The 12802-nt window shown below is 33.8% G+C and overlaps 1 protein-coding gene across 3 annotated transcripts in view; it reads left to right on the top strand.

Moving 5' to 3' along the window:
- The window catches only part of PHTF2 (putative homeodomain transcription factor 2), a 168252-nt gene extending 155766 nt beyond the window's left edge, over positions 1 to 12486 (top strand). For 2 of the 3 annotated variants that reach the window (XM_011927709.1, XM_011927708.1), the window contains exons 15-18: positions 4667 to 4822; positions 6600 to 6695; positions 8769 to 8894; positions 9835 to 12486. In XM_011927709.1, the coding sequence (XP_011783099.1) occupies positions 4667 to 4822; positions 6600 to 6695; positions 8769 to 8894; positions 9835 to 9855 (399 nt within the window). In that variant the 3' untranslated portion in view covers positions 9856 to 12486. The remainder of the gene's footprint in view (positions 1 to 4666; positions 4823 to 6599; positions 6696 to 8768; positions 8895 to 9834) is intronic. The other variant, XM_011927710.1, reaches the window with a different exon arrangement.
- Positions 12487 to 12802: the final 316 nt, after the last annotated feature.

The following is a 12802-nucleotide window of genomic DNA, read 5'->3' as shown; positions in this document are numbered from 1 at the left end:
ACAGATAAGTTTGAAAAAGAACTTCAGAGAAATGAAAAATACAGTTATTGACTTTTGACTTTTGTTTTTTGCTTTTCACTGCTGGAACAAAGTCATTGACTTTTAAAACACAATGAACAGAATAAATAGCAAATTAAAGACAGCTAAAGACATAGTGAACTGGGAGATGAAAGAAATGACTAAGATACAGGACAGAGATAAAGAGACAGAAAATGTAAAATGGATATTGAGACTTCGTGGGAGATCCAACATATGTCTAATAAGAATTCCAGGAGGAGGCTGGGTGTGGTGGCCCACGCCTGTAATCCTAGCATTTTGGGAGGCCAAGGCAGGCAGAACACTTGAGGTCAGGAGTTCGTGACCAGTCTGGCCAATATGGTGAAACCTCTCTCTACTGAAAATACAAAATTAATCGGGCATTGTGGCTCACGCCTGTAATCCCAGCGCTGGGGAAGCTGAGGCAGGAGAATTGCTTGAACTGGGGAGGCAGAAGTTGCAGTGAGCCGAGGTTGCACCACTGTACTTCAGCCTGGGCAACAGAGTGAGACTGTCTCAAAATAAATAAATAAAGAATTCCAGGAAGAAAGAATGCTGAAAAACAACATTTGGAGAGATAATGGCTAAGAATTTTTCTGAGTTGATGACTTTTTTTTCAGGCACAAGGATGTTTATAAAACTTTCCCATGTATTAGACAATAAAGTAAAAACTAATACCAAATGTCTGATACTATACAGACCACAATATCTAGCTGTCATATAGTCAAAGTAGAAAAGAGTGATAGCAACAAAAAATCTTATGTATTTGGAGATTTAAAAACATACAAATAATACATTCTTTAAAAGAAAAGGCACACTATTAAACTGTAAACAGTTTAATACTGGCACAATTGAGAATTTTTTAAAGATACTCGTATGAAGTGCTTTATATCATTAAAGTTGAAGGCATAAGTGGACAATTTTATAGAAATGCACAATCTATTAAAATGGACTCAAAGTAATTGAAAACCTGAAGAGATTTGTAGCTGTAAGTAGTTTAAAATTTTAGTAGTTTAAAATATGCCACCAACAAAAATCCCATATGGTTTTACTGATGAATTTTGTTGAATATTTAAATAGATAATCCTAAACTTACACAAAAGATCTAGTCAATAGACAAAGGGGATATTCTTCAGCTCCTTTTATGAGGCTAGTATAACCTTGATGCCAGTACCATAGAGCTAGTATGAAAATGGGAAACTGAGCTGGTTTCATTTATTAGATACAAAATTCTTCAACAAAATACTAAGAAGATGAAGCCAGAATGTGAATTACAATAAATAGGCCATGACTAGTATGAAAATGGGAAACTGAGCTGGTTTCATTTATTAGATACAAAATTCTTCAACAAAATACTAAGAAGATGAAGCCAGAATGTGAATTACAATAAATAGGCCATGACTAAGATTGTCCCTGGAATGCAGATTTCAACTTTAGAAAATCTATTAATGCAATTTAAGCTGATTAAAGGCAGAAAATATGCAATCATATCAATAGATGCAGAAAACAATTTGTAAATTTTCAGTGGACATTCATGATACAAGGACTAGGAAGTATTGTCCTTAATCCAGTAAAGTATATCTTTTAAAATTTGGAGTAAGCATTATACATAATGATATCACCTTAAGAGTTATTTACTTTAAAATTGGGAATAAGACAAAGTTACTTGCTTTACCACTTCTAGTCGGCATTTGATGGAGGGTATTAATCAGCAAAGATGGGGGAAAAAAGTGGTCTACAGTTTGGGGAAAAAAATAGTAGACTATATGATTGTTTATATAGAATATCCAAGTGACTTTACAGACACATTATTTAAAATATATTTGTTATATCAAGATTAACAAAAACAGATCCAACAACATTTTAAAAATTAATTTTGTTTCTATAAACCAGAGATTAGCAAACTTCCTCTGTAAAGGGCCAGATAAATATTTTAGACTTTTGCCTGATACCTACAATCTCTGAAATATATTCTTTTTCTTCTAATTCCTCTTTCTCTTCTTCCTTTGAAATAATATAAAAATTACTTTTAGCTCTGAGGCCAGACAGAGGCCTAAAGCTAGATTTGGTCAGTGGACCATAATTTGTTGACATCTGCTATATACAGAAATAGGTAATTGAAAACTGTAAATACTGGCCAGGCACAGTGACTCATGGTTATAATCTTAGCACTTTGGAAGGCCAAAGTGGATGGATCCCTTGAGCCCAGGAGTTCAAAGCCAGCCTGGGCAACATAGTAAGACCTGGTCTCTTAAAAATAAAAAATACAAAAATTAGCCAGATGTGGTGACACACGCCTGTGATCCCAGCTACTTGGGAAGCTGGGGTGAGAAGATCACCTGAGCCTGGGAAGTCAAGGCTGCAGTGAGCCATGATTGTGCCACTGTACTCCAGCCTGGAGTAACAGTGAGACCCTGTCTTTAAAAACAACAACAAAAACACATATTCATTTCCAATAGCAACAACAACAACAACAAAGATTCACAAGAATAAGTCTAACAAAAGATATGTAGGACCTTATGGAGAAATAGGATAAAACTATTGAAAATTATAAAAGAAGGTACACAATGAGGCTGAGCGCGGTGACTCATGCCTGTAATCCCAGCACTTTGGGAGGCCTAGGTGGACGGATCACCTGAGGTCAGGAGTTCAAGACCAGCCTGGACACCATGGCAAAACCCCATCTCTACTGAAAAAAATAGCCAGATGTGGTGGCGCATGCCTGTAATCCCAGCTACTTGGGAGGCTGAGGAGGCAGGAGAATCACTTGAACTTGGGAGGCGGAGGTTGCAGTGAGCCGAGATCACGCCACTGCACTCCAGCCTGGGCAACAGAGTGACACTCAGTCTCAAAAAAAATTTTGAAAAGAAGGTATACAATCTTAGTCACAATGTTAATAGTTGGGAAGGTTCAATTTCATATTGATTCTCCTGAGGGAATTGTTGGAATCCCATGTAATTAAACAGAATGCTTTATTTTAAAAAAATAAGTAACTCATCAAGCTCCCTAAAACTCATCTGGAAGCACAGAAAGACAAGAGTAGTCCAGATAATTTTGAAGAACAAGTTGCTGTACCAGAAATATGAAGACTTATTTTATTTTTTCTTTTTGTTTTTCTTTTTTTAATTTCTCTTAGAACCTTCAGATGAGAGACTTATTTTAAAATTACAGAAAGACTATGATTTTTGCCCAGGTATAGAATGACCAATGGGATGAAATAGAGTTGTACATAGCCATATATACGTAGAAACCTAATATATGATCAGATGGCATTGAATATCAATGCAGGAAGGCTTTACATAATGGAAATATGAAGTACAAATGGAGCAAAATGACTTCATGCCATACATAAAAATAAATTCTAGGTGGATTAAAGATGTAAATGTGAAAAAATTTTTAATATGATCACAAATAAAAATTAAAATTTCGTGTCCTGCAAACACAGCATAAACAACAAACCAGAGTCTGGGAAAGATAGTGGCAAAATGACTTAAATAGGATTGTTAGTCACATTATAGACATAACTTCTACAAATCAATAGGAAAAACAGACAACATACTAGAAAAAATGTAGATATAGAATATAAAAAGGTAACTCACAGAGGAGGAAATTCAGTTACCAATAAGCATATGAAACATACTCATCCTCCCTTAATATCAGGAAAAGTAAAATTAAGGCAATCAGAGAACACTTCACACCCATTAGATTGGCAGATATTAGGAAGTTAGATCATAACAAGTATGAATGAAAATGATGGCAAAGGGAACTCTGATACACTGCTGAGAGGATAAATTGGGGCAACTATTTCAGAGACAAACTTACAATATCTAATAGAAGATGTAATATCCAAGAACCCAGTGATTTGACTCCCAGATAACTTCTAGAGAAAGTTGCATGTGCATACAAGGAAACACATACAAGAATGTGTATTGCAGCATTGCTTGTAATAATGGAAATTGGCAACAAAATATTAATGATAGGGTTGACCAATAAGTTGTGGCCGATTGTTTTACTGGCCAATAAATCATGGCTGATTTTTTTACTTTAACATAGGAGTTAGAATGAACAAATTTAGAGCTAAGTCTGTCGTCCTGAATCAGCCTTGAAAACAAAATTCAGTGGAATAAAAAGTAAATTAAAGAATGATGTGAATAATGTGGTAACATACAAATTTTTTTTCTTTTTTTCCCCCAACTCCCAAGTGCTTGGAAAATAAATTTTAAAATATACAAAAAATAATATAGTTTAAGGATGTATATGTAGCTAAACAATAAAAACAATTATGGAAAAGATAAACATAAAATTCATTACTTCTGGGGTGGGAAGGGGAAGAAAAATAAGAATCAAGGGAAAGTTTAAGGTGATTTCAACTGAATCTAATATTTTTTAATCAGAAAGAGATGTTGCAAAATACTAAGATTTGACAAAACTGGGTAGAGGCCCCATGGATATTAATTACATTATACTCTATATTTTTGATGTGCTTAAAATATTTCATAATTAATGTAGAATGTTTCTAAAATGTAATACTAAATTTATGAACAATCTATGAAGTAAAATGTTTATTTCTTTTAAAAAGAAATTGTTTGAATCGCATTGCTGCTTTATGTTACCTTTTTCATACTTTTAGCTACTTCATGTACACGAGATCTTCCTTGATTGTCATTACAATTGGGAACTGGTAATCTGGTGCATCTCGTTAACACTTTTTCTGCTGAGATTTGTTACCCTTGGATCAGAAACAAGTAAAAAATATAGCAATACCTCAATATTACTTACTGAACAGGTGAGTGTGCATGCTTATTACGCTATAAATTAATATCTATAAGTTAAAATGTTTTCATTTCCTTTATGTTTTTCAAGAATGTGTTTTATTTGATTAAGGTCATTTGTGCTATAAAGCAAAACGTAAAATTTAATAGGACACAAGCCTTTCTTCAGTGTTCCTGCCTTGATTCATATTTCAAATCGAATCTCCTTTTTTAATGTCCCATTTTTATTTGACAAGAAGGAAGTACCACTTATTAAATTAATGTATTTTAAACTATGAGTGGGACATGTTTGCTTTGCAGTGTAGCAGAGCCACATTTGAGTAAGTATAATTTTTACTCAGTAGAAAGAATAAAGCATAATTGGTTAATTTTATTTTATATGAATTTGTTAAATATTTTCCTCTTGCCATTTTATAGGAATTTTGTAAAGAAACTTATTCCCAAGAATATTTTAGTTAGGGATAGTTTGGTTTTAAAGAATCAATAAACCTGTCAAATGAGCTCAAACGGGAGAGTAACCACAAAGATAAAGATCCCTAAGAAAGTATACTTGAGCCTGCCAGGCGCGGTAACACACCTGTAATCCCAGCACTTTGGGAGGCTAAGGCAGGCAGATTACCTGAGGTCAGGAGTTCAAGACCAGCCTGGCCAACAAGGTGAAACCCCAAGGTGAAAAAATACAAAAATTAGCCAGGTATGGTGGTGTGTGCCTGTAATCCCAGCTACTTGTTAGGCTACGGCAGGAGAATCGTTTGAACCCCAGAGGTTGTGGTGAGCTGAGATTGTGCCACTGCACTCCAGCCTGGGCAACAGAGTGAGACTCCAACTCAAAAAAATTAGTATACTTGAGCCTTATGGAATTGGACAAAATCAACCACTTCCTCCAACTCACTCTGAGGCTAACGGTTTCTCATTTCTGCCCTTCTCTTCACCTTTCTTCCAGTGGCCTTTCTGTAGACTTGTTACCCTATAATTTTGGTTTACACACGGTTTTGGTTTGGTTTAGCATGAGTTCTGGCTTAGACTTTTACTGACTTTTCAGTTTATGTTCCTACAATATCTGATAGATATATCATGTTAGTCTTACCTGGTCAGTATATTGACTAGCTTTGGTTTGGGTGTACATTCCAGCTTAATCAGCGATGGCTGCCAGATTGTGGGTGAAGGTGAGACCTAATGGGATCAGCACAGTTGCCTAGCCTTGCTTCTTCCACTGGCTTGGGGTTAGAGCATTTTTCAAAGAAAGGAACTGTGGACACCCCAAAATTGTCTATTATAGAATAGATAATACAAATACACAAATACTTTTTAGTGACTTTCAAATAAATCATAAAACAGCAAGGCATTGTGACTGTCTATAATCCCAACACTTTGGGAGGCTGAGATGGGAGGATCACTTGAATCCAGGAGTTCAAGACCAGCCTAGGCAACATAGCAAGACCCCATCTCTGGTAAAAAAGAAAGAAAGAAATGATAAACCATTTATTTAGTTTATTCTAATTATTATTTATTTTTTAGGTTGATTTGGCTGTGATATTAAAGTGTCTCACGTTTTAAATAATGCCATCCAGTCTTTTTTATTTTGGCTTTTGATTACATTTGAAAAGTGTTTGAGTAACAGTTATTATTTTCCTATTATAAAATAAGTATAGGAAGTTTGGAATATGTAGTATAAAGAGTGTTAAAATCACCTATAATCTCGATAACCAGATACTTGAATGAATATATTTCAAGTCCTTTAAAAATGTGTATTTATTATAATTTTAAGCATTTCTATTCTTTTTATAAAAGATAAACCTCTACTTGAAAATGGAGAAAAAACCTAACAAAAAGGAGGAACTGACACTAGTGAATAATGTTTTAAAACTGGCTACTAAACTGCTAAAGGTAAGAATAGAATTGAAAATGGTTATAATGTCAAATATGCTGTTCTGACATAATTTTTTTTTTGTTTATAGATACTACTTTATATTTGGTTTTCATGATTATCCAAGTTATTTCCAAGTTACACTTGTGCACATACATACAATTTATATTTTACTTCTCATTGCAAAAGTGCTCAAACTAATCCAAATAATTTCTTTGGAAATTGTATATTAATACTTAATATTATGTTTAGAGTATTGTCGAGATTGGCATCTTTGGAAATGTATGCCTCCTAGACCTTAAAATAGATTTCAGGAAAGAAAATTTGTTAACTTGGGAAGGTTTTTACTTTGTGTTTCTCAGAGCAGTCTTCTGGTTGGCCTGAGTTAGCTTAAAAAGTAATAATACCTAATTTTCATAATAAATATATGTCATAAACATTTAATTTTTGGTAACAAAAGAATACAATTTTGATGTATTTTATCTCATAATAATTCTTTGGGGGTAATTTAATAAAACATTTTTTATCACTGCTTACAATATTCATTATGTTTTTAGTTCTTAAAAGGAAAAAAGTTTTTAAAATTTCAACTTCTATAACCAATTGAATATAATTGTTACCGTTATTTATATATTTTCAGAGAATGGTATGAAATTAGTTGTGTTTCAGTGTTACAGTTAATTCATCAGTCAACTAAACAGTGTGAATTGGGTATTGACTCTGTACCACATAGTATTGAAGGGTTCGGAAGAAGTGGGTGGCGGGATAATAAAAAGCAATTACAGATTGCCTTCATTTGCAAATCCCTTTAATTATCTTGAGGAATATGGTGACATTTAAATAATGAACAAGATAATAGAGGCAAACTCCATTTTTGACCAAAATGCTCAATGGGAAAAAATATCTTGAATTAATAGTTTTATGTTTGCTTGACACATGTATGTTGTATCTTCAGAGTGTAGGCACTGTGCAGGAAGGGGCTACAAAGGTGAGACTTAATGAGCAGCCACAATCTCAGAGCAAAGTATAAAAATGACTAGAATAACAAAGCATAATAGTATGATTCTTTTTGATCATACAATAGCCTCTAGTCAAACTACATAGATTTCTAGTCAGAAATCTGGTACTTAACGTAGATCGTATCTTCTTTCTCTCTCTCTTTACAGCTAAGAAATTCTCAAGTCCACTGATTCAGTCTTTTTAATATCTTCCAATTCATCCCTTCTCTATTAGTACTGCCCTATGTGAGATCCTTGTCTCTCACTTAAGCTTTTGATACACTGAACTCCTTATAGATATTCTTGCCTCTGGTCTCGTTGCTCCCTAGTCTGTCTTCTACATTGCTGGCCCAGTGATCTTTCTTCCTTGTACTTGGGCCCTAACAATGCTGAGCAACCTGTAGCCATTCAGATGTGTCATGTTCTCATGTGTCTTAGAATGTTTACTCCCCACCATCCACAAAGTTTCAGGAGCACCTTCCTCTATGGCCCCATTATTTGCTTTTTATATGTACCTTTGAAATGGGACTTTCATATTTTAATTATTTGTTGCGTGTCTACTAAACTGTAAGGTCTTTCAGCTCAGGGACTGAATCTTAACTTCCCAGAGCCCAGCACAGGGCTTGGCATATAATAGAACTTTAAATGTTTGAATTAACCAATTAATCAATCCATGTATTTGAAAATGAATTGACTCAAAGAGGAGTTTTTACATGTTATAATCTTATCAGAAAATTTGGCCAACTTCTAATTCTTCTACCAAAAGGTATTGTTCTCTTTCAGTTTCTAGTCTAGTTCTTATATTAAAAAATGTTCTCTAGCCTCCTTATAATAGCTTAAGGGACAGAAATTGGAGTTACAAATTTAGTCACAGAGTTCTTTTAAAGGATGTTCCTTTTTCCTTTAAAACCATTAAAACTATTATTAAAATTTACTTGTTTCAAGTTTAACCAAGTTTATCCTTTCTAAAAGCATCCATAATTGGTAACTTTTTTGAAAGTGTTTTTTAAAAATTCTCATTGTATATTGTTCTGAATTAGCTTACGTAGTAATTCTTTTTGAATCTGGTACTGACTTTTTTTTCTCTTCTGCTAGGAATTGGACAGTCCTTTCAGATTATATGGGCTTACAATGAATCCGCTGCTTTATAACATCACCCAGGTGGTTATCCTGTCAGCTGTTTCTGGTGTTATCAGTGACTTGCTTGGATTTAATTTAAAGGTAAGAGGTTGCAAGTACTTTTTGTTTTTTAGTTTCCTGTTGCATTTTTGTAGCACCCATTTTACCCTCACATGCACAGTAATGCAGTCATTTTGGTAAGATTGCAATTAGTGAACATTTCACATTTAATTTCAAAGAATTACATATATTTATGTTTTATAATACAGGAATTTCTAACTTGGAACAGTATTTATTATAAATAGAAGTCTTGTGTAGGATAAGTAGAAGTATTTATTTTTATTTTTTATTTTGAGATGGAGTCTTGCTCTGTCGCCCAGGCTGGTGTGCAGTTGCATGACCTTGGCTCACTGCAACCTCCGCCTCCTGGGTTCAAGCAATTCTCCTGCCTCAGCCTCCCGAGTAGCTGGGACTACAGGTGTGCACCACCATGCCTGGCTGATTTTTGTATTTTTAGTAGAGACGGGGTTTTGCAATGTTAGCCAGACTGGTCTCGAACTCCTTACCTCAAGTGATATACCCACCTTGGCCTGCCAGAGTGCTGGGATTACAGGTGTGAGTCACCACGCCCAGCAAGAAGTATTTACTTTTACTAATAAAACTTTAATTTAGGTGATAAAAAAGAAAAAGAAAAGCCCTATTTCTATTTTTGGCCAAAAGTTGTATTATTTATCTATATAGCAATGCATACGTCTTCCAATATATGCACAACTGTTAGGAAGATGTAAGATAATCATATTAAACCAGTTCTATATATATATATATATATAGCCACTTCTTAAGAGAAAGCAATAGAAATCTGATTTTCACATTTTTGTTTGTGTTTAAGGTGAGTTCTTCTTAAAAGGATAAAGGAGTTAAAATATTAGAAACTGCACTTGTTTGTGAATGAAATTTGAATTTTAAAATGGTATTACTATATATAATTTAAGCTTTGATATTAAAACTGGCTTGTCACCACTTCTATTTTTTTTTTTTTTAGCTATGGAAGATTAAATCATGACAATTCAAAGAAAAGAAGATGTAGCCTTTTTTCCAGAATAAGAGTACTGACTAAGCTTCCTGAAAGCTTGTCACTGATTCTTTGCTTCAGGAGTCTCAGCTGGGGAGTTGAAGTGTTTACATCAGACTGTCTTGTGCAATTCTTATATTTATTTTACTTGTTCACTTTTTTTTACATTTATTTTAGTCTTTATATTTTATTTTTAAGCATTGATGTACTTAGTTGTTGAAAGGGTGATGAAACTGATATCCAGATACTTGAGATCCTGGTAATTGGTCATAAATAATTGGCAAAATAACAAATTGTGAAAACAGAAGCCATTGCTAAGCACTGTTTCTCCATCAATGCCGTGAACTTGCCTTACTTGAGGAAAAGTTCTTTAACTTTGGAATATTGCATTGAACTCAGCTATACACATAAAACATTTTCTTCGGTAAATCAAGATCCAGTCAGGGTTTCTCTTGAATTATTTTGGAACAATGCCAGGATCCAAACTGATTAAGTTGCAGTTTAAGCACCCTTCAGTATTAATGTATACGGTATTATATAACAGGTCAACAAGTGCTCTTTGATGATAAAACTTATAATAGAGCAATAATTGTAAATGGTTACCATACTGTAAGATATTTTGATAAAAATTAACTAGTAATACTTGTATTTATTTGAAACACTGGGCTGTTTGCACAGCTCCAGCTGTGCATGCTCAAAATGTGCACTTTTTAAAATTGTTACTTTTAATGCGTATCTTTATATGGGATCTGTTATAGTGTACTAGGGCATGATATGGTATCCTTTTGAGTGAGGTATATACTCATCTCACAAGTGAAGTGCCTACTGATATTACTAAAGTACATTATGTTTACTCAAGTAAATAATTTTCTCCCCATGGTACACTCTAGTACAGGCTATTCACACCACACTCAAATGAACAACTTAAGAATAAGGCTAAGAACCAATAAAATATTTCTCTAATTGCTAGTTATAGAACTATATCCAAATTTTCAGAAAAGACAGCTTCAGCTTGCAAATTCTATCCTCTAAACTTATCTGGTGCATTATCCCTACCCCACCCCCATTATATAAGGGCTATTTTAGATGCTTTTAACCTCCCCAACGAATAATTTGCCAAGTGTCCAATGAGAACTTATCATGTTGGTGTGTTAGGTAAATCGGGCGAACATGATAGTATCTTACACTGGGCCTTGATTTTAAGTTGTTATATTTGTACAATCGAGTATTTTAGGAATTACATGAAACATGAAATGGTCTTTGCAATTTTTTTTAAACTGGGCATCTGGTTTCTAAAAATTCATTTGAAACAATCTAGAATTTTCTTGGTGCAAAGTGTATCATGTGGAATATCCTCATATTTTTACCATATTTTAAGAACTTTAAGAAGATTAATTGTAAATAATTTGTTTGATTGGTGCAGTTATAATCCCCAAATCATAATCTTAAAATCAGGAATGTGTGGAGAACAGAGCCATGTCGTATCACTTTGCTCTTACCATTCCTTTTGATCAGCCTCAATTCAGCCTCATTGTGTAGTATGTTTTTTCTTTCTATGAAAAACAACAGAAAGCATTTCATTTGATTTGCCTATGTTCAAATATGTTTAATAATGACCAAAGTGCATTCTGAGTTTTTTCAAGGAATGTATTACTGGAGCTTTAAGAACATACTTCGTTTCTCATGTGAAAACTTAGGCTTTGTCTGATGTTTTTTCTTCCTGTATTGTCTAATGTTGAGGTTGTTTTTAGGAATTATATTTTATAAACTTTTTCAAAATAAGGTACATACCTATACAGAACTTAACATTTTGCACAGAATATATCAAATATATTTTGAGAAAAAAAGTACGGCATGAGTTCTGTTAGGAATAAAAGATGAAACTATTGTGTCTCACAAAATATCTTATTTCAGAATGGAAATATTTTTGAGAAAAGTAGCTGAGTATACTGGTTTAAGAAAATGCTTGTTTTAGATTGAGGTTAACTTAGAGTTGGGAGTTGGTTTATTAAGTACAGTATACCTCTCAACAGTTTATTAATAATATGTTGAATTATGTCAGCGTGGGCAGCAGTAGAATACTAAAAGGAAAATGTCATTTTAAGCAATTTCAGAACATTAACTGAACTATTTTCAAAGCAGAAAAATTGACATTGCTGCCTTTAAGAATACCATGAATGTAAGAAGTTGAAAGAAATTGTAACATACCACATACTATAGAAAAGGCAGTTCAAAGATAGAATTGTGGCAGATGTTGTGTGTGAACTGTTGTTTCTTTGCCACATGTGTTGTATTTGAAAGTTTGACAGCAAGTTTAAAATAAAACATTCTATGACTGACAGTGTTTTTTTTTTTTTAATTTTCAGGTCATATACATTTCTATGATAATTTTGTGTTTAGTTAACAAAATTTAGTTAGATTTGGGGGGAGTGAAAATAAATTTTTTATAGCTTTCCAATATTTTAGATTTTGTTGTGATTCTTAGAACATGAAAAAATAATACATACACAGGCTTTTCATCACCAAAATGATATTATATCACTAATGTTTGTTTGCTTGTTTGTTTTTGAATACAGCAAACTGGCTGTGGCCTGGAATATTAAAGCTCATTGTGAAAAGATAGTGTTTTTTTATTTTTGTTTTTTGTTTATTTTTTGTTTGTTTGTTTTTGAGATGGAGTCTCGCACTATTACCCAGGCTGGAGTGCAATGGCGTGATCTCGGCTCACTGCAACCTCCGCCTCCCAGGTTCACGCCATTTTCCTGCCTCAGCCTCCCAAGTAGCTGGGATTACAGGCGCCCACCACCACACTCAGCTAATTTTTTTGTATTTTTAGTAGAGACGGGGTTTCTCTATGTTGGCCAGACTGGTCTCAAACTCCTGATCTCATTATCCGCCCGCCTCGGCCTCCCAAAGTGCTGGGCTTATAGGCATGAGC

Source organism: Colobus angolensis, unplaced genomic scaffold, assembly GCF_000951035.1.
Source record: "Colobus angolensis palliatus isolate OR3802 unplaced genomic scaffold, Cang.pa_1.0 Scaffold74, whole genome shotgun sequence".
NCBI classification, from domain to species: Eukaryota; Metazoa; Chordata; class Mammalia; order Primates; family Cercopithecidae; genus Colobus; species Colobus angolensis.
This window is presented reverse-complemented; position numbering and strand designations above follow the sequence as displayed.